This window comes from Ambystoma mexicanum, chromosome 6q, assembly GCF_040938575.1.
Source record: "Ambystoma mexicanum isolate Mex_15411 chromosome 6q, UKY_AmexF1_1, whole genome shotgun sequence".
NCBI classification, from domain to species: domain Eukaryota; kingdom Metazoa; phylum Chordata; class Amphibia; order Caudata; family Ambystomatidae; genus Ambystoma; species Ambystoma mexicanum.
Window position 1 is genome coordinate 154,597,588 of NC_090937.1, and position 26,765 is coordinate 154,624,352.

The following is a 26,765-nucleotide window of genomic DNA, read 5'->3' on the forward strand; positions in this document are numbered from 1 at the left end:
TTCAGCGGCTGTTTCACGTTTCAGCTCCTTGCGGTACAGCAAATGGCAATAAGCGCGGTTCTGGGCTGTCAAGGTGGACTTCTCTCACATCTGAGGTCCCGCACTCAACTGAGGGGTGGGGGTCACACTTGGTGAGTCCTGCTACTTGGGAGTCGGGAGGATCTTCCAAAAGCTTTAGGCCAGCTTACAAGCAACGCGCACAATCTGGCGTCACTCTCCCTGGATCTACGGTTTCCTGCAGCATTGATGAAATGCAACCAGCTCCAAGATGGGTGTCCAGGTAGCTTACTTGGGAGTTGATTGGCATCACCAACTCAAAGGGAGAAGTCGTCCTTGCCGGGCTTCTGTCGTTGCGAACTTGGCAATTCGGACCTGCAGCAGGGCTTCACCTGGCAAACCAACGGTCCTGGAGTTGCAGCAGCAGTCCTCTTCGTTTAGTGCTCGACTGCCTTCAAGCCAAGAGACTCCTTTTATTCAGTTCTCCCCCCATTCGTTCCAGCCTAGCTTCCACTCACCCAGCAGGGTGGCTGTCCTCATCAGAAAGTCAGCCAGCCAATCACCAGAGTGCATTTGGGTCACTCTGGAACCAGAAGCGGGTTTCACTCCTGAAACCTGCCAAAGGTGAATGAACAAAGAAACCAAACCTGGTTTGGCACGCAGATAAACTCAGGACCTTTCCACAAAGAAATGGTGAAAAAAGGAGACCGGGCACATTTTAACAACTATGGCTAGACGCCATTTTGAAAAAGATGCTCCCACGATTTAACGTTACCGGAGCTGCAACCATTTCGCGGTCAGGGTAAATCCTGGTAGTTCACTACAAAACCACTGCCAACAGCCAATCTGAGAGGAAAGGGTAACAAATGCTACATGAGTAACTAGACATGGGGGATACCAAGTAACCTCTCCAGCACTATTGTAAGCTAGGTTGAGCTGGGTCTAGAATTTTATAGGACTAAGAAGTCAATTTCACTCCACTGCTCTGGGAAACAGTTGATCCCAGAGAAGTTATTTAAACCTTGGGAAATCTGAAAGACTTCCCTGAGTCACTGCACTGAAGGTGCAGTGTGACAATTGTAAGATGCCTATGGTGTTGGTTAGACTCCATAACCAAAAAGAAACCGTGTATAAACTCACATCAAAATACATTAGAGTGGGGAAAAAGGCTCACACTATCCAGGTAAAATAATCAAGTCCTCAAAATCCAGCACAGTTGCTGGGGGTCTCGAAGGTAGAGGGAATTAGCATATTTCAGACTTCTAACACGCACTGTGGCAGTCTTCATTGACAATAGTTGTTGCACCTTCCCCCCACATGGCCGATACACTACAGGTGACGCGATGAATGAGCCCGTATTAAGTCGTGTTCCTAGGAACAGAAAGCTCTGCAATGGTTTCAAGCAAGACTTCGGATAATGATCAAGAACCCCAGATCCGTCAACAGCTGCACGGTCGTCTCCATGCGTCCGACTGCTAAATCTCACGAGTTGGCCCGGATGAGCCAGTCGTCAAGGTACGGGTACACTTGTATTCCCCCCGTAGATGCAGGCCACCACCAGTGCCAGGCACTTCGTAAATACGGTGGGGGCCGACTTCCAGCCGAAAGGAAGTACCTTGAAGTGGTAGTGCAGGCCCTGCACTACAATTCATAGAAACTTTCAGTCCTTTTTGACTAGAGACGTGGAAGTAGACGTCCTCCAGGTCCAGCTACGTCAAGAAGTCTCCTTCCAGTTGGCCGAGCAGGTGCTGCCACGTGACCATCCTGAATTTTTGGTACTTGTTTAGACACTGCAGGTCTAGAATGGGCCTCCAGACCCCATTCTTTTTTGACCAAAAAAGAATCTGGAGTAGACTCTAGTTGTGGGGAACCCGCTCTATCGCCCCGTACCTCCTGCAAAAGCCGAAGGATGTGCTGCTCCAGCCGAGCCACCAGAGCCATCCGCAGACACCTGTGCTGAAACTCCAGGATACGTCCTTGGGCAAGGGCTTCCAGCAACCATCTGTCAATGCTGATCTTTTCCCACTCGCTCACGCATCCAGTCAGCCGGCCTCCCACCAGGATGCACGGGTGGGGGTGCGACATCCTGGCAGGTTCAGGCCTGCTTGGGCGCCAGTGCCCTGCGAGCGACCGCAGCACTGGCCTCCTCCACAGTAGGCCTGGGAACAGCCTTTGTAGGCTTCCTAAGTCGTAGATCTTCAAGGTTGGCGGTACGACTAGGAGAAACCTTTTGACAACCAGCTCGACTTTCCTACTGAGGAGCGAAAGGAAGACAGTGCTGCTGGAGCGTGCCCAGGGAACAGACTGTCTGTATCCGCCTTGATGGCCTGCAGGGACTCAGATGACCTTCCCAAAAAGGTAATCTCTGAAAGGCATGTCCAGTACCCACGCTGGACCTCCTGGCGGAAATTTGTGGCCTTCAACCAGCCTTGGCGACAAAGGCAGATGGTGTCTCCCCTCTCAACCCCCCTCCCCACCCCCCCACCTACCAGAACCCTGTGTCGCAATGTCCAATGACACTGATGGCATGATCTGATGCAGTGAGCCCTTTTCCCCCACTCTCTCGTGTATTTTTCTGTGATTTGGACTCTGCTTCTTTTGACTCTTGAGTCTGACAAACTCCATAGGAATCATCTTTACATTGTGACAGCACCTTCAATTCATGTGGCACAGGGAAGTCTTAGATGTCCCAAAGGTTTAAATACCTTCTCTTGGTGAAACTACTGTTTCCAAGAGCAGTGAAGTGAAATTGACTTTACTTACATTTTGTAACTTCATAGATCCAACACACTATCTTACAATAGGGTGCTGCTGGAGGGGTTACTTCGTATCCCCTTGGTCTAGTTTCTCATGTAACAATTTTATGTTACCCTTTCTACAATTAATGGCTGGTGGCAGTGGTTTACATTGGGAGTTTTTACCGCGGGCTGCGTTTGCAGTTGCGGAAAAGCACCCATGGTGCCCCTGGTCAAAATGGCTACAGTCCTTTTTTCCCCCATTTCTTGTTGGAAAGGTCCTTGAGATTTACTCTGCGCACAAAATCAGGTTTGGTCCCTTTGTTTTGTCTTTGGCGGGATTCATGAGTGAAGCCTGCCTCTGGCTCCAGTATGCCTGGCAGAGGCAGGAAGTGAGGTGTGTGAAAATCTGCTTTATGCCCTTGGTTACAGGAATGCACCCAAAGGTGATTGGCCAGCTGGCTGTCCGGCAAGGACAGCAACCCTTTTGTGCGATTTACCGCTAGGCTGGAATGAATGGGAGAAACCTGCATAAAGGCAAGGTTTTTTGGCTTGGAAGGCAGAGTCGACCACTGGACGAAGGAATCCGAATAATTACTTGCAAGAGACACCTGCTGCAACTCCTGGACTGGACTGTTGGTTTGCCCGGTGAAGCCCTGCTGCTGTGCAGGTGGTCTGAATTTGCCTTGATTAGAGAAGCCCTGCAAGGACGACTTCTCCCCTTGAGCTGGTGGGACGAATCAACTCCAAAGTGAACTTGTTTGGACAACCTCTCGAAGCTGGCTGTACTTCCACTGCTGCTGAAACCTTAGTACCAAGGAGAGTAACACCAAATAGAGTGGATCGCTTTTAAGTTGGACCCGAGCGCTAAGAAGATACTCCGGGCTTCTCTGGTGCATGACTGACCAAGCCTGAGCCACAACAGAGTGCTGGACCCCAGAAGCAAGGAAAGTCTGCAGTGCTGTCAGAGAAATGCAGGGTTGCCATTTGCGGTCAGACGCAAGGAGCTGAAACGCCAAAGTGCCACTGAATTGAAGTTTGCCCCTTGCTGTCGCCGACTGTCCAGTAGAGTAGTAGGAGTCCCCAGACAGCCTCCCTCTTATCACCACGACTGAGGCCCAGGAACAAAAGGATCTGCAGAGCCACAGGAACAGAAGCCAGCTGGAACCATTTCTTCTAACCAAAGGCACTCTAAAAACTAAGATAACTTCCCTCTTGTCTTGTAGCATTACTTGTTCTCAGTTGAGAGTTGTCTTGGTTGCTTCTGTAGAGTTGCTTTTATCTTCTACAACTCACAAGCCTCCCAGCTTGTGGCACTACTGGATTCTACTTTGTCTACAAAGACTTATAAAACATTGTGCAAGACTACTTACCTGCAAGTGCTTCAGCTCAGCTAGACTTTTCCCTAATTGACATTGGCTAGCCTGGCTCCCTGAATGACTGCCGATTGTATGTTTTTACCTTCCATCCAGGAAAGGGTTAGCTTACTTGGCATTGGGGGGGGGGGGGGGTTAAAAGTACTTAGCTGTTTCAGAATGTGTGTGTGCTCTAGTCTTATTCTAAAACCTCTTTTCTTTGACACCAACTTTAGTATTGCTCGAAAAGTACCAGTGAGATTAATGTCCACAGTGCCCTAACTATTTAGGTCACCTGAGGGTGTAGGAAGTGTGTGCGCCATCCCAAATGGGTATTCGCTGATTTAGAGAAGCTAAAGGTGTGTATTTTGAAGTGTATTTGTGTGTTATTATAATGCCCCTTCTGAAGAAGGCTAATTCAATACTACTCACATTGACCCCCTCTTGAGATCAGCAAGGCTACTCAGCCACACTATCAACCTGTGTAGTACAGACTTCTAACAAAGGTCGGGTTCCTATTGCCCGGAGGTCAAGGTTATTGTAGTGCACCCAAAGGGTACTGCATACAATCTTGCCTAACAAGACGGCTGCTGCAACTCCTGGACTGTTGGTTTGCTCGGTGAATCCCTGCTGCTGTGCTGAAGCTCTGAATTCACCTCGACTAGAGAAGACCTGAAAAGGACTAATACTCGCTTGGGTGGGTGGGCACAATCGACACTAAGACAAGCTCATCTGGAATCCTCTCGGAGCTAGCTGTACTTCCATCGCTGCTGCAGGAAACATGAAAGGGAGAGGAACGCCAGAATCGAGTGTCTAAGTCGGACCCGAGCTCCAGGAAGATCCTCCGGACTCCCAGGAAGCAGGACTGACAAAGCCTGAGCCACAACACAGTGATGGACCCCAGATGCGAGGGAAGTCTGAAGTGGTATCCGAGAACCGCAGTTTTGCTATTTTCTGTCAGACGCGAAGAGCTGAAACTGTAAAGTGCCGCTGAATTGAAGTTTGCCCATTGCTGCCGCTGACCTTCCCATTGCAGTGCAGGAGTCCCCAGACGTCCTCCCTCTTGTCTGCACGACTAACGTCAAGGAACAACAGGATCTGCAGACCTACACATGAACAGAAGCCAGCTGGAACCATTTCTTCTAACCAAAGGTACTCTAAAACTAAGGGGACTTACCTCTTGAGTAGCCTGGCTTGTTCCGGTCTTGGTTGCTTTTGCAGAGTTGCTTGCAGCTTTGCCCCTCACAAGCCTCCCAGCTTGTGGCCATACAGTGATTCTATTTTTCTACAAAAAACATTGTGCAAGACTTACTTACCTGTAAGAAGTGCTTCAGCTCACCTAGACTTATGTTCCATTGACATTGGCTGGCTCCCTGAAAGACTTCTTCCCTCTGAGTTTTATTAGCCCTCCTTCCAGGAAAAGGTTAATTACTTTGCATTGGCGGGTTCAAAAAGTACTTACCTGCTTAAGAATATTTGTTAACCATTGTTTTATTCCCTCTTCCTTTCCTTATTACACCAAACCTCATTATTGCTCTAAATGTGCCAGTGATCTATCAATAACCACAGTGTCCTAGTTATTTAAGACACCTTAGGGTGCAGGAAGTATGTGCGCCATCCCAAATGGACATCTGATTAATTGAAACCGAGTGTGCATTTTTAAGTATATTATTCCGTTACATATTTTGCTCCCTTCTAAAGAAGGCTTATTCAACTGACTTAAATGAATAAATAATTGTTTAATCAAGAAACCTCGAGTGTAAGCGTTTATTTGGATACTTGCCACTGAATCTCTGTAATAACTCTACAGCTCACAGTGACTCCTCTGGAGATAAGGCTGGCTGCTCAGTCACTACCAACTTGTGTAGTACATGCTTATATCAAAGGCTGGGTTAACTATTGCCAAGAGGACAAGGCTGGTGCAGTCTTCCACAGGGTACTGCATACAATCTTTCCTAACAGACACATCGAGGGCCAAACTCCACTTCCACTGTGAGATGAAGTCGTGACTGCTCTCTACTCTACGTTGATTGGGTTTTAGCTAATGTTTCAGAGAAAGGCGATGAACATAACTAGGGTGGCATAAAATCTGCCCACCTGGCCAGACTCTAAAAATTCATTTTAACACGGGGTGCAGCACCTCAATATATACTGGCTCCAACATATCCCACATGGAACATTGAGGGGTCAGGCAGAGCCGATGCAGAGTTGAGCTGCGGCCCCTGGCGGCAGAAAAGTTACCAAAGCGCAGCTGTTCTGGTATATAAAGATGAGGCATCAGTGGGAGGAAGTTATCCATTCGAAATCGCAAGGCTTGTACACGAGTGTGACAGATGCAATTGACTTAATACATGGCAAGTAACTTAATGTGAACTTTGTACCCCTTTTCGAGTACTCTAGAACTCATTTGAACTGTCAAGTAACCCGTTTGTAAAGAGTACGCATTTTTCAGTACATCTGATGTGTATTGTAGTGTACAAAATGTACACTATTGGCTAGTGATAGTCGACTCTTGGCAAGTAAGAAATGGTGCACTGTACGCATGTATAAAATTGAGGTGGCGAATTACTATTGCTGGCTAATCACCTAATACAATACACTCGTGTGTAGAAAAACAAGATATCTATTGTTGACTGTACAAAGCCAACAGCCCATCTTCCTCCCTTGAGTGAAACCCGATGCTATTCTATAGCTATCCCTGGTCTCAAGAGAATTTGTTTCATCTTTTGCTTGGAACACAGCCTTGCCTTCAGATACATGGTCTCATGCTCCTCAGCATAAAATAAATAAAACAAGAAAACTTAGAAATGCAAGAGAAAAGTTAAATAATGTATTTACCAGGCTTTTGCCTTCAAAAAGATTATAAACCAACAGAAAATGTAGTTTTCAAGGAAAAACCGAAGTACACGAAAAGCAACTTGCCTCTGGTGCCAAGACAAAGGTTTGCATAAACTTCCGCATTGGCTGGCCACTATTTGACAGTTCACCCATGACTTGCACAACAACGCCATCACTCAAAGTAGCATGGGCATCCACATGGCGAATCTTGGTGTGGCATTCACTGAACTGCAAAGACATCACCTTCTTGTGAATTTCCTAAAAAAAACAAATAAAAAAAAGATTTGTGATTTGTTTCCAAGCCATTATGATCTTTGTTCAAAAGAAATAATTAACATGCTTCACTGAAAGTTGTGTTAATCAATATATTGGTCGTGGAGCCTTTTCAACAAGTTCAAACAAAAATGCAACAGTAGCTGGTGAAGGGCAAGTCAAGTGTTTGTGCATCTTAACTTTGAGTGTTTAAAACAGTTGGATGCAAAGGCTTTGCATAATGAAATCATCTAATGGTTGCCTCGGGAATAACTTCAATCATTTTGAAAACAAAACCTTTCCTTGACCAGTCACTGAATGCTCTCAAACAATACATTTTTCAAAGCCATCACACATTGTGTTTTGGAACGCATCAACTTGAATGGATGCTGGAGGGTTTGAAGCCTTTTCAGATAAACATTGAACGGAAAACTAGATTTAAAAAAAAAAAAGTGGAAGCAAGCATCAAGGATTATTCGAGACAGTAGTTTCAAATGATTTGTGTTGAAAATTTTGATTAAGGGGAGTGGCAGGGGCGATGTTGCAGTGCGCAGCGACGTAGCAGCATTTTTAAAGGAGCTCCATGTAAGGGCAGTCAATCTCCCAATGCCAGATTATAGAGGTTACGAACATCCAACCACTAAGGTTGTACGCAGTGTGCAATAGGTTCCATCAGTGGTAGTCATAAATCGGATTCATTCAACAGCAAATGCCAAAAACCGGGGAGGAGTGTGCAGATTAGGAACAAGTTACTTGCCTGTAACTGTTGTTCTCCAGCATCGGTCTGGCATGGATTCACATGCTCCTGAATATTCCCTGTCAGGCTGGGAATCCTCGGTAAAGAAAAATCAGTATCAGTTTCGTTTCTGATCTGTCTTTTGTAGTAGTAACCAATCACTGATCTCTGCGTCATACTGACCACAGCCAATGACTGCCATCTCCCTAAGCCCCGCCTCTGGCAGCCATCTTCAGATTTGGTAGCACATGAAGTGGCAGTATGACCAAGTGAAGAGCCGCAGAGGAGTAGGGGGGAGGGTTCGCATGTGAATCCATGCCAGACCCATGCTGGAGAACAACAGTTACAGGTATGTAACTTGTTCCTTCTCCAGCATGGGGTCTGGCATGGATTCACATACTCCTGAATAAAAGAATACATAGCAGTACACATCCACAACCACGGGAGGTGGCAACAGGCTCAACATTAAGCAATACAACAACTCAACATTAAGCATCCCTTACCTTCTCACCAGGCTCACCTTAGGCGAACAGGTTGCGCAGCACTGCTTGGCCGACCCTGGACTCCTCCCTGGAATCCCGGTCGACAGTAGAATTTCGTGAAGGTGTGCGTCGAGCTCCACGTAGCAGCCCTGCAGATGTCCAGCAGGGGCACACCAGATAGGAACGCCGTGGTAGATGCGATCACTCTGGTGGAATGGGTTCTCGGACGGCCGGGCAGCGGTCGGTTTGCCAACCGATGACAGTACATGATACAGCCGGAGAGCCATCTGGAAATGGAAGCCTTTGAGAAAGCCTTCCCCTGATTGACAGGTCCAAAGTTCACAAAAAGTTGTGACGTCTTCCGAAAAGTCTTCGTGCGGTCCACGTAGAACTACAGCGCTTTAGCCACATCCAGCGAGTGCAAAGTCCTTTCAGCAGGCGACGAAGGCGACGGGAAGAAAACAGGCAACACCAAGGGTTCGTTGAGGTGGAAGTCCGACGGCACCTTGGGCATGAAGGAGGGGTGCGTCCTGAGCACTACCCTCGTGTTGTGAAAAGTCAAGTACGGGGCCTTGCAGGAAAGGGCCTGGATCTCTCCCACCCATCGTGCGAAGGTGATGGCCACAAGAAACGCTGTTTTCCACGACAAGAACTTCAACGGAGTTGAGTGCAGAGGCTCGAACGGAGGTCCCATGAGCTTGGTCAGCACCACGTTGAGCTCCCACGCCGGGGCCGGAGCCTTCACCGAGGGAACGATCTGAATAGTCCCTTCATGAATTCTTTCACCAGACGATGAGACCACAAACATGTCTGTCCCGTGATTCTGGTGTATCGGGAGATCGCAGCAAGATGAATCTTGATGGAAGCGTGCGCCAGTCCAGCCTTGGCCAGCGTCAGCAGGTACGGCAGTACTTGAGGGGCCGTAATCCGTAGAGGGTTAATCTTCTGTGCGTGGCACCAGACACAGAACCTCTTCCATTTGTGTCTCTGCAGTCGGCCGGTATGTCGTAACCTCCAAACTGTAACGCTGCAGGAGCCAGGTCTGCAAGTTAAGCGACTTCGGGTCGTGATGGAGGATGGCGCCTCCTTCCCTGGAGAGAAGATCAGCGTCCACTGGCAGCTTGATTGACGGGGACGCTGACAAGTCCAGAAGGTCCGGGAACCATATCTGCCTCGGCCACGCAGGTGCGACGAGGATCATCCTGCACCGTGACCTCTTGAGCTGGGTGATGAGCCGGATCAGCAACGGCAATGGAGGGAACACGTAAAGAAACGGGCCCTCCCAGGGGAACGAGAAAGCATCGCCCATGCTCCTCGGCTGGGGAAACCTGCTGGCGAACCTCCGGCACTTGGAGTTTGTCGCCGTCGCGAACAGATCGATCCGGGGAGTGCCCCACCGTCGGAAGAGGCGGTCCACTAGATCCTGTCGTAGCTCCCACTTGTGGCACGAGCGCAGCTCTGCTGAGCAAGTCGGCGATGGTGTTTTTTATTCCTGCCAGGTGAAACGGCACCAGAAACATCCCTTGGGCGACGGCCCAATGCCACAGATCCTGCGCCTCCTTGGACAGGGCTGGGGATCTGGTACCGCCCTGCTACCTGATGTAGAACATGGTGGTGGTGTTGTCGGTGAAGATCCTCACCACCTTGCCCTTGAGGGATGGAAGAAAGGACCTGAGGGCCCAAAACACTGCCCGGAGCTCCAGGACGTTGATATGGAGGGACTTCTCCGTCGGGAGGCAGAGGCCTCTCGCGTGCAGATTTTCGGTGTGCGCTCCCCATCCTTCCAGGGAGGCATCCGTGGTCACGGTCTTCTGGTGGCCCGGGGTCTGGAAGTCCATGCCCGCCGTCAGATGCGCGGGGTGCCCCACCACCGGATCGCTCGTCGGAAGCTCTCGTAGAGTGTGATCCTGTCCTCGAAGCTGCCCGTCGTCTGAATCCAGCGAGCGTCCAGGAACTCCTGTAACGTGCGCATACGAAGCCTGCACAGGTGGATGAGATAAATGCAAGAAAACATCATTCCGAGGAGGGATTTGATGGACCTCACCCTGGCCGCGTCCGCAACCAGCATCCGCTGCACCTTGCCCAAGATGGCCCTCGTCCTTTCCTCCGACGGAGAGGCCAGAAGCGCCACTGTCGAGTTTCGCTCCCAGAAACAGCGCGTCTTGCGCGGGCACCAGGTGGGACTTGGCATAGTCTATGGAGAATGCCAGGTCCGTGAGTAGTTGGACGGTCCTCGCCGTGTGCTCCGCGGCGAGTTCCATTGTCTTTGCTCGGATGAGCCAGTCGTCCAGGTAGGGGTAGACGTGGATCCCCTCCAGACGCAGCCGCGCCGCCACAGGTGCGAGGCACTTGGTGAACACCCTGGGTGCCGACCTCAATCCGAAGGGAAGGGCTCTGAACTGGTAGTGACGCCCTTGGACCACGAATCTGAGAAACTTTCGGTGTCCCTTTAGGATGGGGATATGGAAGTAAGCATCCTCCAAATCCGACGACGACAGGAAATCGCCCTCCTCCAGGTGACCCAGGACGTGCTGGAGGGTGACCATCCGGAACTTCTGTGCCTTGATGAATTTGTTCAGTCGTCGTAGGTCCAGGATGGGACGCCATCCTCCAGTCTTCTTCACGAGGAAGTACCTTGAGTAAACTTCAGAGCCCCGAAGTCTTTGGGACGAGCTCGATGGCGCCTTTCTTGAGCATCGCCTTTACCTCCAAGAGAAGTTGAGGGACGTGACATTCCTTCCTGGTCACGGGGGGACGCGCGGGCACTTCTTTAGAAACTCGAGCGCGTGACCCTGGGCCAGGGAGTCCAGCACCCATCGGTCGGTGGAGATGGACTCCCACACGCTGACGAAGCTCGCCAGCCGGCCTCCCACTGGGGTGCTTCGGTGGGGGCCCGACCCCACGGCCGTTTCAGTCCTGCTTTGACGAGGCTTTGCAGCCTTGTCCTCCCTGGCGACGACGGCGGGGTCCGCCCGACTTGCCTCGTCCCCTGTAGGCTTCCTGTGACGACGAACGGGCCGCTTGACGATAGGTGGAAAATCCGCCGCTGGAGTCTTTGGAGGCACCCTGCTCGCCTCCGCCGCTCCGTGTCCGTCTTGATGGCTTGTAGGGAATCGTCCACTCTTTTCCCAAACAGGTTGCTCCCGTCGAACGGCATGTCCAAGACTCTGGTCTGCACGTCCTGCCGGAAGTCCGTTGCCTTGAGCCATCCACGCCGTCTAAGGCACACGCCGTTGCCCAACTGGCGAAATCTAGTGTCAGCGATGTCTGTCGCTATCTTAATAGCGTGGTCCAACGCCACTTCTCCTTCCTGCAAGATCTCTAGGGCCTCCGCCCTCTTGTCTGGTAGGAAGTCCAGCAGGGGGGCGATTTTGTACCACAACTCCCTGTCGTAGCGGGCTACGATAGCCAAGGCGTTGGCAGCCTTAATCGTCGTCGCTGCCGATGAGATGACTCTGCGTCCCATTGTGTCCAATTTCTTTCCCTCGCCGTGCGGCGGGGAGGTTGACGTAGAGGCTGAGGACCCCCCCCCCCCTCCCGCCGCGGAGACGACCGAGTCCGGGGTCGGCTGTGCCCAAAGGCACCAGGGGGCCGCGTCCGGGACCCGGTACTTCTTCTCGTACCGATCCCTTCTCGCAGGCGTTGTGGATGGGTTCTTGAGGAGGGTGAGACCCTCATCCCAGATATCGTCCAGTAGAGGTACAGCGAGGACCGTCTTCCTCTTGGTCTCACGCCGTTGATAAAGGAAACCTTCTTTCTCTTCCGGGCAGTGCTGAAAAAGCTCGGATGCCCTGGCGATCATGGCATCAAACGATCCAATCTCGTCGGGCGGGGAAGCCTGGGGAGGAGGGGACGACGAGAGATCCTCGTCGTTAACCTCGTCGTCTGTACCCGTCGCGGCCGTGTCCGTCCCCGTATCATCCCCACGGGTCGTGGACGGGGAGGAGGGCTGAGCAGGGCGCGATGGTTGAAAAGGAGGTGGAGGATGAATCCTTCTCTTAGGAGGAGGGCTCCCAGAAGGGCCTGGCTCCAGGTACCCCGTCGGGAGCGGTTCCTCCGTTGGTGGTAACGGCAATCTCGTCCTCATCTCCGAGCATAAGGACTGTATAGCCAACAAAATGGCCGCCGAGTTGTCTTGCGGCACTGGTTGAGGGGATTCCGACGGGCGGTCAGGAGCCCCGTCGGCACCCTCGACGTTATCGTCGTCTCCGATGTCGGGGTCCCTCCGACGGGCTGGTCTTCCTCCACGCCAACGCTGTGGCTTAAGACTTCGATCAGCTCCTCTTCAGAGGTTGAGGCCGAATCCACTATGACCTCCTGCCCCCCCTTTTTCTTCTCCGGAGGTTTCACGGGGGTCCTGTCGATGGGCATGAAAGAGGACTCCCTCCGCGGTGGCAGGGAGACTGAGCCCCGAGGTCGCCACCACTGGTGTAGCCTCCACAGGCTGAGCCAGGGCCGCCGCGACTGTCCCGATAGAGGCCTTGCCCGGGTGGATCAAGGCTTTCACCACCTTAGGTGCCCTCACTGCCTTCTCCTTGGGGGGGGGGGGGAAGAGTCCATGCCTCGGACTTCTTTTTCTCGCCCAACGGGCTCTTCCCTTCCAGCCAGTTGGCGAGACGCAGATGGCGGTCCTTCATGGTCCGCTCCGACATATTGCCGCAAAACGCACAGTCCTTCTCCACGTGCGTCTTGTTCTCATGCAGGCAGTAGAGGCAAAGGGAGTGTTCATCCTCCTTAAAGACATTCTGAAGCTGGCATCCAGGGCAGACCCTGAACAGCATTCCGGGCGTTGAGCTTCCCTTCTCCTGGGCCATGTCCGAGATGGGCCTGAGAAACTTCTGGAGTCCTCCAAAAGCGTGGCTCGACGAAATCTTCACCCTTGAGGGGCGTAGAACAATCCGACACGGGTCCCCGTTGATCGGATAAAGAAACGGTGGAGCTTGAGGCTCTTTGACCGTAAAAAGAGAACATTTTCCTATGAAAAAGCACGAAAAAAAGCACTAAAGCTCGAGAGGAATAGCACAAGGATCACAACACTTGAACGTGCGGTAAAAATCTGAAGATGGCTGCCAGAGGCGGGGCTTAGGGAGATGGCAGTCATTGGCTGTGGTCAGTATGACGCAGAGATCAGTGATTGATTACTACTATGAAAGACAGATCAGAAACAAAACTGATACTGATTTTTCTTTACCGAGGATTCCCAGCCTGACGGGGAATGAGCATGTGAATCCATGCAGGACCCCATGCTGAAGAAACAAACCGTGGGGGGAAATATGGGGGTGCCAGCGGGTTCAGAGGCACGCGTTTGGAAACAGTGACCTGCAGCACTGCTGTAGTGACTTGCGAGCTGGAGACGCCATGCTCGCCCGTTCCTGTTCATCCTGAAACAAACAGAAACCATTTGGCTCTGTGGTAGTACCCATACTAGTTGCGCCATCGAAAGCGCAACTAACTGGATCGGCAGGGTTGCCTCCTCGTACCATACAACCTGTGGTGCAACACCATTGATCATATCAGGCTCTAGTTCCACCGACATTTTGGGATAGGTTGACTCGACCAAGATGACCTACAGAACAGGACACCGGCAGTGAACGGAGCCTGGACATCAATGTTAAAAGCCCTGCAATTACTTATAAAAACCATTTCACTGTTAGCACCTGCATTCATATACATTTATTTTCCATGCACTTGAAATCGAGATGTGGGTTTAGCACTTACATGCCAGGGGAGTGATTAGAAGGGTAGTCTGGACAAGATACAGCCCCTTCTCACAGCAGTCCCCAAGTGTAACGTTTCAGACAGGAGTAGTTTTTTACCTAGAACACAATTTCAACATTGTGGGTATCTTTCATGGATTCAAATGCTGAGAATATTTCCTGTCGCCAGGCTGGGAAACCTCAGTAACTTTAATATAGCAGTTTTCCTATGGAAAACTTCTACACTGAGTGTCCCATCAACGTCTTTAAGGGTGCTTTAAACTGTCGTCCTATTGGTGCAGCCTAAATAGCCCCACCGGCATCCCTTCAGATTTAAACCTCGCCAAAATAGAGGAACTCCAAACACATGTTTGATTGAAGGGGGAAGGCCGGAGGGCGCATGTGAATCCATGAAAGATACCAACTCTGGAGAAAGGGAGTTACAAGTAAGAAACCACTCCCTTCTCCAGCATTGGATCTTTGATGGATTCACATGCTGTGCATAGACTACATAGTTAAGATAACCTGGAGGTGCATACCAGGCAAATAGGCAAACAAGACCCATGCCCCAGGCAATCATGAACCAATAGACAAGCATGCATTTTCAGTCAGACCGAAAAAACCAAACACTGGAAGCTACAGGGCTTACCTTATTGGAACAGGCGTTGGAGGACCGTACACCCCACCTGCACATACTCCGCATGTGGTCACCCCAGACAGTGTCTGGTGAAGGTGTGTGGCACCGCCCATGTTACTTGGCAAATGTCACTGAGCGGTATGCCAGCCCGCAGCGCTACAGACGATGGCGTGGACCTTGTAGATTGGGCCCTGGGAGTCAACTGCAAGGGCTTGACGGCCTTGACGTGGCAAAAAGCCTTTGAGGAATGTTTAATCAGCCTGTCACTGAACAGCAGTGTAGAGTTGTGCTGCCTCGTGAACCTGGAGATGGCAGCCAAGCGGACCTTGATCGAAAACGCCAGACCCCTCCCACCCCCCATTGCCCAACAGCAGAAGATAAGGCAGGCGCTGTGGTGGCGAAACCTGTAATGGCTGCAAGTTCAACTGCTGCGAGCACCAGGCACGGAACCCTTTCCACTTTCGGCTGTAAGACACGCTGGTAGATTGCACCCTTGCGGCCGCCAAGATGCGGCGGCAGTCCCGTGCAATACTTCGGTGTCCAAATTCGAAGTGGTCAGGAGCCATGCTGCAAGGCTGAGGGAGCCGGGTTGTGATGCCACACTTTTCCTTCGTTCTGTGACAGAAAATCCGTCTCGGACCACAGATGGAGGGTTGTCCACTGCTAGGTGAAGAAGGTCAGAGAAACAGGGCCAGAACAGGGCTACCAGGATCACCTTGCACACCACCTGGATCGTTTTCCGTATCAGAGGAAATGGAGGGAACACGTATGCTAACAGGCTTGTCCACGGAAATGAGAATGTGTCTCTCCCCCCCCCCCCCCCCCCCGCAGACCCTCCTTTGAGTCCAGATGAGCCACCCTCCTGGCTAAGAGACTGCTGTCAAAGCATAGGCGAAGGACGGTTGCAGGCATTGTGGGGGCTTTTTCACTCAGCAGATGCCACCTCTGCCCTTCTTGAAGGTGTGTGGCAGACTGGCATCTGCTGGCAAAAGGCATGAGGGATCCAAACATTTGAGATCCTGGGGGAAAACCGTTTCCCAGCAAGCCCAGCTCCAGAACTACAGCCCCAGCAGCCCCAGAACTGTTATTGAACAAATCAGGCACACAAGGCCTGAAAACACGATGGGCGACGCCCAGGCCAACACCCAAGTTACCGCGCATGCGCAAAGAAGCAAACACGCAGGACCGGTGCGATTGTTCGCGCTCGAATTTGCTGCTATGCGGACGTGCTGCAGTGAGCTCTCGAACAAAAGCCCATCGTGGGGCCAGCCCTCGCCCGAAGCTGCACTTTTAGGCCCCACAAGCCATTGAGATAAGTGCTTCCCTTATTTAGAGCAAGGTGCTGCATGTTACTAACAACTCTATTGGTGCTTGATTTTTCATGGGGAGGCTCCGGTTGCAACAGCGACAGACTGCAGGGCGCGTAAAATGCATTGGGGGGGACGGGACATAAACACGTAGAGGCATACTAAAAGGAGTACCAATAACTGTATGCAGATGTCATGCCCGCTCATGTGAGACTGAGCTAGCAGAACGTAGCGTTAGGACATAAGGGTGCACACCAATTGTTTTCCTTTCCTATAGGCGCACGCTGCTGCCCCACAAGCCCAGGTGTCCACGGGCTACGGACAGGCAGCAGGGCAACCCACAAAATGCACGAGTGTAAGGCCAGAGCCAAGTGCTTTTCCTTTTGCTTATCCACGTAAGGATGATATTTGTGTTAGCTCCCAGCAGCGGAGCGTTCTTTCATTTGAACTGCATCATTATTGCACCAGGGTGTGCGTTTGCCAGTGTGATGTTGCACATGTTCTTGAGACTATTCACTATACCGTATATGATTGTGGGGGTGCTATACTGTCCACTGTAAATCCAGAGGGGCATAACTCAGTGCTGATAACTGAGTGCAACGCCTCAGGGGAAGACCTCAATGCTGAGAACAGAACCTCAGAGCGTGCATGTATGTGTGTGTTGAGTGTGGATGCACACGTGACTACGTAGATTTGTTGGGCCTTATTCAGGGGCCTTGCCAGCATTTCACCTGCAGTACAGGCTCATGGATGAAGAGCCATTCCTTCCCTTTGATCCCCTACCTATCCACTACCTCTCCCTAACCCTCAATCCATTCTTCCTACCACCCTCTACCCCCGCAACACATCCAATCCATGGACCCGAACCCTCTTTCCCTGTGGGGGTCACGGTGGCCTGTGTTCATCCACTCCAGGCACCAAAACGCCAAGGTGAGGTAGGAGTTTGTGCTGCTTCTGCGCTGGACAGGACTTTACCCTGACAACTGCACTGCCCGTTGTCTGGGTTGGTGAATAAGTCCAGCGGTTCCCACATTTCCTGAATATCCTCGCCACCTGGTCGTCGTCCTGTCGCCATTTGTGCATCTGAACTGAGTCTGCTGAGAGCCTCCACCTGCTTGTTTTGAACCCCGAGCTCTAGCAGTTGAATCTTGTGCAATATGGCCCAGTGCCAGACCACCTGAGCCGCCTCGGAAAGGGGCTGCAAATGCGTGCCTCCCCGTTTGCAGAGATAAAAACATAGTTGTGGTGTTGTCTGTCAGAACCCAGACCACCAAGCCCTGAATGAGGAGCAAAAAGACTGCAGTGCCTAGTGTACGCCCTCAAATCTAGAACGTTGATGTGCAACGAAGCCTCCTTGAGGGACCCGTTAGGTAAAGTATGCATGGAGTACCCTCTGGAAACACATTAAAAAACTCTAACAGGTATAGGAAACCCAACCTTTGGTATAAGCTTGTACTACGCAGTTTTGGTAGCATGTTGAGCAGCCAGGCTTCTCAAGAGGGGTCAATGTGAGCTGTAGTGGAGTTACAGATTTACAGTTACAAGTATTCAAATAAAACTTACACTCAAGGTTTCTTGAATAAACAAGTATTAATTTATCTGTCAGAATAAGCCGTCTTCAGAAGGGAGCAATATAATAGTAACACTCAAATACACTTCATGAACTACACTCTTCATATCACTAAATCAGTATATACCCTTTTGGGATGGCCCACAGACTAACTACACACTCCGGCGACTTCAATTGCTAGGGTGCTGGGGACATTAATATATCACTATTGCATTTAGAGTCAAAAAGTAACAAGTCAACATATAAGAGACCACAAACATTCTTAAGCAGGCAAATACTTTTGAATCCCCCAGAAAGAATAATTCAGTACAATAGGCTAAGCTAAAGTCAATGGACAAAAGTCTTATATAGGATGAAGCACTGGTAGATAAGTAGAAATGTCTTTCCACAATGTCTTAGAAGTCTTTGAAGAAAAAAAGAATCAAATGCAGGGCCACAAGCGGATTTGACTTGCGAGTAGTAGATGCAAGCAATTCTACCACAAGAGGTAAGTTCTTAGACTTTGTACAGTACCTTTAAAATTAAGAAGATACTCAGGGCCTACAGCCACGCCCATCATCCACATGCTGAGTGCGGCCAGAATTACGATAGCACAAGCATGTAAGACTAAGGAAAGACCAATAGAAGCCATGCGGTGGGTGAGGTTGTGGGGAGTGATGGCCATCGAAAAGTTGACGGCAATAACCCATGGCTCTTACTCAAGGTATCTGAACACTTTGCTATCACTACACGAGTTTACAGACGATAAAGAGCAGATTTACTTTAAGCCAAGATTGCTCCGTGCAATATCTATCATCTGATAAACACGAACTTTAAGATGGAAAAGCGATCCAACCTGTTGAACTCTTAAAGAACAGAACACTTCTTCACCCATAAATTGGGGATATGTTTGGGGGGGGGGGGGGAAGAGGGGATAGTTTGATGGTTATTACATATGATTTCTATATATGAGCAAAGGAATTGAACCATACTGAAACCCCACGCTGGGGCAAGAAAGAGTTGACATGAACAAAATGTACGTTTGGCATTAACTGTTTGATATATAAATGTCTATGATGCTCTAAAACTTAAATAAAGTTGGTAAAAAAAATGAAGATGCAGGAGATGACTCCTGTTCCTGTGCAGCTCTGCAGGTCTCACTGTTCCTGGGCCTCAGTCGTAGGGACAAGAGAGGACGTTGGGGGACTCCTGCAATGCATTGTGACGATCAAAACTCGCAACCGGCAAACTTCACTTTCAGTAGCTGTTCAGCGTTACATCTCCTCGCGTCTATGGCAAATAGCAACAAAGCGGTTCCTGGCTGTCGAGATGGACTTTCCTTGCTTCTGGGGTCCCGCACTGTGTTGAGGGGGCTCAGGCTTGGTCAGTCCTGCTTCCTGGGAGTCCGGAGGATCTTCCTGCAGCTCTTGGCCAGCTGAAAAGCAAAGCACACAATCTGGTGTTCCTCTCCCTGGCTATACGGTTTCGAGCAGCAACTCTGGAAATTCAAGTAGCTCTGAGATGGATGTCCAGGTGGCTTACTTTGGAGTTTATTGGTCCCACCAACTCAAGGGGAGAAGTCGTCCTTGCAGGGGCTTCTCTGTCGATGCGAACTTGGCGTTTCAGCACTGCAGCAGGGCTTCACCGGCAAAACAACGGTCCAGGAGTTGCAGCAGGCAGCCTCTGAAAGTTGTTCTTCGGTTCCTTCGTCCAGTGGTCGACTGCCTTCCAAGCCAAAAGACTTGCATTTTATTCAGTTCTCTACCATTCATTCCAGCCTAGCCGTCACTCACCCAGCAGGGTGGCTGCCCTTGCCGGACAGTTAGCCGGTCAATCACCACAGCGTGCATTTGGGTCTCGTAGGAGACAAAGCACAGAGTTTTGGGCACCTCCCTCACTTCCTGCCTACCCAGACAGGAGCCAGGAGGCGGGCTTCACTTGTGAATACCGCCAAAGGCAAAGCGAACAATGGGACCAAACCTAGTTTGACGCGCAGAGTAAAACTCAAGAAGGACCTTTCCACAAAGAAATGGCGAAAAAAAAAGACCAGTGCCATTTTGACAAAAATGGCACCCTTGGGTGCTTTACAGTAGCTGTGAACGCAGTCCGTGGTAAATGCGGTAGTTAAAACGAAACCACTGCCAGCAGCCAGTGAGGGAAGTGCAGCAAAAATGTTACATGAGAAACTAGACAAAGGGGATACGAACACCTCCAGCACCCTATTGTAAGATAGGGTGTGCAGGTCTAGAAAGTAACACAATTTAAGTATAGTCTATTTCACTTTACTGCTCTTGAAAACAGTTTATCCAAGAGAAGGTATTTAAACCTTTGGGAAGGCTGAAGGTGCTGTGTGACACAATGTAAAAGATTATGTCTATGGAGTTTCAGACTCCACAACCAAAAGAAACCGTGTACAAAAATCACATTAAAATACATGAGAGAGTGGGGAAAAAGGGTCACTCCAGGTAAAAAATAAAAATAAAGTCCTCAAAATCCAACAAAGTTGCTGGTGGTCTCTAAGGTGGAGGGAATTAGCACATTTCTGAGAATTCTCCCTAACAGCTACCAACCTGTGTAGTACAGACTTATACCCAAGATTGGGTTCCTATTGCCAGGTGGTCAGGGTTGTTGTAGTGCACCCAAAGGGTACTGCATACAATCTTGCCTAACAAACGGCAAAGCCAAACTATTATAAAACAATTAATCAAAACTTTTCAGAGAGTTGGGGGTTCAGGTAAGTAATCGCTACAAACCCCCCCGTACTCTTTATAGGACTTGGCAGGTCTCATGAAAGTCACATTTCCAACCATCAGCCTCAGCCCTTGATCCCCAATGGTTTCATGGTACGTTATATGTTACTTTGCATTTATATAGCGCCTTATATACCATTGGTATGGTCTGAAGGCGCTGGTAGGTTGAACACGCTTGGGAACCGAAATTCAAGTCAGTAGAGAGAGTCAAAGGTCCGTGTGAGCACCGGATGTGTGCAGCTGGTGTGGCATTCGTTTCATAGCTGCTTCTTAGCGGTAGGTGTGCTGGTTGGGAGGTCAATAGTATGTGTTCGTTCTGGCAGGAATTATCCAGACCGATCATGGCTGCGTTACGCCTGAGGAGAACGCATGGCTGGGGGGGGTGTAACCAGCAGTGTTTAGTTAGAGTGATGGGGAGTATAAGGCAGATGTTGGTATGAGAACAGCTATACCGAATGGTGTCATATTATCGCTGTGTTCTATTTGAGTGGTGGTGTAAAGAAGAGTGTAAGCGTGGAGATGCGAGTATGGTGGTTTACTGTAGGTGCTTGAGATCGCGCCCACCCATGATCAAGTACTGCTGGTACAAGGTCTTCCAGTTTAAAAACGCAAAAGAACTCAATGCAGGGCCCCAGAAAGGAATGGACGCAGGTAAGCAGTTTTGGACGCTGGACACTGATGCACGGCACTGCAAAGGGATTCCCTTGCCACTGTCTTACTTTACCTCCTATCTCGGGTCCCCTTGATGCTAGGAGCCTGGAATTCCGCAGAGGCGACTTGTTGCACACACTGAAGTTCCCGCAAGTTCCAGGCCCAAACTCGGAACGGTGACGTCTGCAGCACGATAACCTAAAACAAGCTAGTTAGCCACTGGGCAGTCCAGGGGCACTTCCGAAGGATCCTCTTTGTAGGACTCCGAGCGGACGCTGAAAATTAATTTGCCCTCCACTCCAAGGGTTGCAGCTCCTTCGCAAAAGTGCTGGAGATCTTCCACAAGACCAGCCTCTACCAGGGAGCAGCAGAAGTTGGTCACCAGGCCTTCTTCCAATGGGTTCACGGTCTCCTTTCAGGTTTTGCAGCCTGGCAGGATTTTTGGCTCCTTCAGTTTGTTTCAGGATCTCTCCAGAATGGGCGCATGGGTCCTCTTGTCCCAAAAGCTAGGTAAGAATGAAACTGCCACTAGCCAATGACAGATCTGGCCCACACAACCCAGCAGTGGTGCAGACACGCTGAAACCAGTTTGTGGATTGGGACCAGACAGTCCCAACTCACTTCCTGGTAGCAAACACCCATAGTCCTCCAGTAGCCCGCCTAAAGACTCTGCATTCCTGGGCACTACAAGTCCATTTAAGTATTTTACTGACTTTCAGGTCAGAACAACAAGTTACTTACCAACTAACGTTCTTTCGATCGGATGTTCCTCCCATGTTTTCCTCATCTTAGGATATTCGCATCCCAGCTCTGCTGCTTTGGAAAATTCTCACCATAGGGCGCTGTGTTCGAGGTTGCAGAGTCTCAGTCCTCGATAGCCGCCGCCGAGCATCGACGTCATCCCCTGTATAAAAGGCTCGAGCAGCACCCATTACCTCAGTTCTGTTTTACAGTGTTCATGGTCACATCAGCTGATCAGGTTTTAAGTCCTCAGGCTCTTAAGGAAGTTAGAGTGCAACTAGCGTATACTGAACGGAGGGGTAGGTTGGGAGGGTCGATGAGGAATACGTGGGTGGAACATCCAATCGAAAGAACGTTAGTTGGTAAGTAACTTGTTCTTCGAATGGATTGTGTCCTCCCACGTATTCCTCATCTTATGATAGACTCCCATAGCAGTGGTAATTTTGGAGGTGCGAGTACTAGCAATTTTAATTATGTACTAAATATAGGACAGCTTTTGCAAATCGTCCTCCTTGATATCAAGTAGAGGCCAAGCAGTAATGCTTTACAAAAGTGTGCATTGATGACCAGGTGGCTGCAGCACAAATATCCTGCACCGGGACACCTGAAAAACCGTGGAAGTTGCCATGCATCTGGTTGAATGAGCCCTTAATCCATCTGGAGGCTCTTTCCCAGCTAATTTATAGCATTCAGAGATTGCTAGAATTATCCATCAGAACACAGTTTGTTTAGACACTGCAAGGTCCAATTTGTGTCCCGTATACCCAACAAATAGTTGGTCACATTGTCGAAGATTTGCCAATCTGGAATGTAGAAACAGAGCCTTTTTTGGGTCCACAGTCTATGCAACCTTTCTTCGTCCTACCTGGCGTGAGGCGGATGATAAAAAGAAGGGAAAGGTAATTTTTTGTGACCGATGAAAATCAGAAACCATTTTAGGCAAGAAAGATGGTTTGAATTTAGGATACCCTTGTCCCTATGGAAAATGGTGTGAGGAGGCTTACAAGACAGTGCCTGCAACTCACTTACCATGGGGCTGATGTTATAGCCACCAACAGATTTGTTTTAAGAGTGAGAAGTCTTAATGGGCAAGAATGTAAAGGTTCGAAAGGGGCACACAAGACATTTTAAGACTAAATTCAAATCCCAAATAGGCACCTGAAAAGGGGGAAATACATTTGTTAACCCTTTCAAGAATTGAATTACTTAAATGGCATTTTAAAATGTGACACCTCTTCCGAGGAACGCTTAAAGTTAGATAGCGCTGCCAGATATCCTTTTATAGTGCCAACTTGGAGCCCCAAATTGGCCAAGTGTAAGAGGAAAGAAAGTACTGTGAGTATTACATAAAAATGGATCCACATTCTTATCCCTGCACCAGTTACTGAACTTGTTCCAACGACACTGGTACAGGGATTTTGTTGCTAGCCTTCTGGCCGAAAGCAAAATCTCCATTACGTCTTCCGGGAGGTCCCAATCCTTACTGCACAAAAGGATCGCAGATATGATAGACAAGATCGCCCCGGAAAAACCGTTCACCCCATCAAAAAAAAGAGCAATGGCAAAATGGTTCACCCCACTATAAAACGACATGAAAAAGAAAAAACCAAGATGGAATTGGAATAGAGGAAAGAATACAACCCAGGGAAAAAAACATACCAGAAACAAATCCCAGCATACAAGAATGAAATTCAAAAGGCAAAGAAAAGACATTACGATGACAATCAACAATGCCACCAACACACAAAGAAATGTTTAGCATCATTAAAGAAATGAGAAACCCACCAGGCTGTGATAACACCCCCAACCCCCTCAGAAAAACTATGCAACGACCTGGCAGATCACTTAAAAAAAAAAAAACTCAACGACATCCACCAAACTATACAAAAGCGACCAACCAACCACAACATACAACCCAGCGAACCCAACTCGCAACCACAACACAAACTTCCGAAGCTTTCCTGAAATATCAGCAGAGGCATTCACAATGCTGGTTAAACTAAGCAAGAAAGTGGGATCACCCATGGACCCATGTCCCCCAGACATCTACAAATCAATCCTCGCGCAAGGATCGCCAGCAGAACACTACAGAAACCTTCTAAATCTATCACTAGCAACAGGGACTGTACCGAAGATCTTCAAATCAGCATACATCAAGCCACTCTTAAAAAACACAAGTGGTGACGTAGATGACCTTTCCAACTACAGGCCGATCTCTAACATCCCCTACCCAGCGAAACTTCTAGAACTAACCCAAGAACACTTCGAAAAAGACCACCTGCTGGACCAAGCTCAAATCGGTTTCAGACCAGCGAGAGGAACGGAAACGGCACTACTATCCATCTGGGACGACCTCAAAACTAACGCAGACTCAAACACTACTTCAGCCCTTATTCTGCTCTACCTCTCCGCAGCCTTTGACACAGTTAGCCACGACACCCTGACCAAAAGACTAGAAAACAGGCATAACAGACAACATTACGCTGGACCAAATCATTCCTAACAGACAGAACAGAAACGTATGGATAAAACCTTTCAAATCCACTCCACGAGTTAACAAAATGTGGAGTACCGCAAGGATCCTCATTATCTCCACTATATTTCAACATCTACCAGACTCCGGTCATCAGAATCTTCAAAAAATACAACATTACATGTTACAACTACACAGATGACACTCAGATCATATACAAAATCAAAGACACTGATGCTGACCATTCAACCCTTACCGACTGTCTAAAAGAAGTCTTCGACTGGATGGATGCCAACAACCTGAAAATCAACCCAGGAAAGACAGAAATTGTGATCGTATCCAAAGACCAAGAGAACGAAACCACCATCTCATGGCCTACGGAAATGGGAAACGCACCAACACCATTGAAGGTAGTAAAAAATCCCAGAGTCCTAATGGACAACAACCTACCCCTGGAGCCACAAATAAATGCAACAGTGAAGAAATGCTTTCTCCTCCTCCGGACGGCAAGAAGAATTCTACCTTCTCTCCTTTGCGCACAAAACTCACTATCGTCGCCCTAATCATGTCTAAAATAGACTATGCAAACAGCCTCAACCTCAGAATACCTGAATACCTCCTGAAGAAAATGCAACGGATCCAAAATGCAGCAGCAAGACTACTCCTCAAACTATCCAGAAGAGATCGCATCACTCCAGCCCTAAAAACCCTACACTGGCTCCCAGTTAAACATCACATCACATTCAAAACAATGTGCATAATGCACAGGGCAATCAGTGGACAAGGAGCAGAATTCCTACAAAAGAAAATAACAGTCTACAAACCAGCGAGACCCCTCCGATCGAGCAACAAAATCCGCCTGGAACTCAAACCATACCTCAAGAAAAAACTTGGGAGGCACCTCCTACCACTTAAACGCAAAAACCTGGAACATCCCAAAGGAAATAAACACCCAAGATCACCTAAAATTCAGGAAATCACTAAAAACCTGGCTCTACAACACCACAGAACCTGAAAAACGAAACTGGTAAAAAGGATAACTTAACCGAAAAGACACGGACATCCCTGACCCGGGAGAGTAAAATCCACGGCAGCTGGACGGGTGACATCGGATAGACAGGGACACAGGCTACACACACGGAGATTGAGTCAACTAACCCAGACAATCCCACCAACTCTTTCGCCCGCCCCGTATTTTAATTACAGCCAGGTACCACGTTGGTGTGGAATTAGCGAGACATTGACAATCCCCCCACTACCCGAGAGATTCATTAGCAGATGGACTGGCCATGAGAGAGCATGTTCGAGGTGGGGGCCAGAGGAGTAAGGAACCTGTAGGGGCCAGACAGAGCCGCAACAGAGGAGCCTACGCAAGCCGAGCGCTTCAATTCAGGATAGAGATGCAAACTAAGCAACCCTACTAACAACTTCCCTTTCTGCATACATCTCTCAAACTCCAAACCAAACACAACCATAACCTACAGCACAACAAACAGCACAAACGTTACTACATTGCAACAACAAAACAAAAACACACACAGCCTTGCACAACAGACACGACGACTACCGGCCGCAAACACCCCAAGCCCAGCCAACGGACCCACCGGGTTGAGGCTGCCAACAGCACATCACTGCTCTCTTGCATTTTTCCTGCTTCCTCCCACTAACTCAACCCCCCTCTCCCTTTTCAGAGCCGGCAGAGCGCCAAGGGACCACTACGGTGGTGATAGTGCGCGGTACAAATGTCCTTTAACATTAACATATCTCAGTGAAGACTGAGTGTCTTGATCTCTGGATGGAGAAGCAGATCTCACTCTTGCGAGAGAAGAACCTCTTTCTGGAAGACGTATTGGAGGGCAGATGGGCATGTCCAGAAGGTCCGGGTACCACGTCCTCCTGGCCCAATCCAGGGCAATTAGGATCATGGTTTTCCTGAACTTTTCTCAACCTCCCGATTACCTGAGGAATCACAGGGACTGGAGGAAACTCAGCAGTGGAAATACCCAGTCCACCACGCGTCTCCTAGAACTCCTCGGAGGAAATTCCCTTGAGCAGTACAGTTTGCACTTCCAGTTGGCACCTGTCACAAACAGATCCACTTGAGGGGTTCCCCAAAGGGCAAAGATCTCTTGAAGGACTTCCTGAGCTAGGTCCCATTCGTGGGAGACTGCTCTGCCTGCTTCAAGTGTCTGCCGCTGTATTCAGCTCTCCGGCTAGATGAACTGCCGATAGAGATTCCTTCTTGCATTGCCCAGAACCAGAGCTGCCATGAGGCCTAGCAACCTTACAAAGTAGAATGCTAGTAGATGTTGGGCATTTTGAAACTTTGTTACCATCTGCAGAATGTGGTGAGCTCTCTCCTCAGGAGGCGAGGCTTTCCGTGAGGAAGTGTCCAGGACTGCTCCGATGAATTGCAGTCATTTGCTTGGAATAATTTCTGACTTCTTGTAATTGAGGGAGAAGCCCAGGCTGTGTAAGAAGTGGTAGGTCAAGGCCAGATGTTCCTGGGCTTGTTCGGATGAACTCACCCTGATTAGCCAATCGTCCAGATACGGGTAGACGTGAA

General features: G+C 49.4%; 1 protein-coding gene across 5 annotated transcripts in view; it reads right to left on the reverse strand.

The window, feature by feature from the left end:
* The window catches only part of G3BP2 (G3BP stress granule assembly factor 2), a 395,323-nt gene that overhangs the window by 157,935 nt on the left and 210,623 nt on the right, over nucleotides 1–26,765 (reverse strand). For all 5 annotated transcript variants that reach the window (XM_069630575.1, XM_069630576.1, XM_069630573.1 and 2 more), the window contains one exon: nucleotides 7,010–7,183. In XM_069630575.1, coding sequence (XP_069486676.1) covers nucleotides 7,010–7,183 — 174 coding nt within the window. The remainder of the gene's footprint in view (nucleotides 1–7,009; nucleotides 7,184–26,765) is intronic.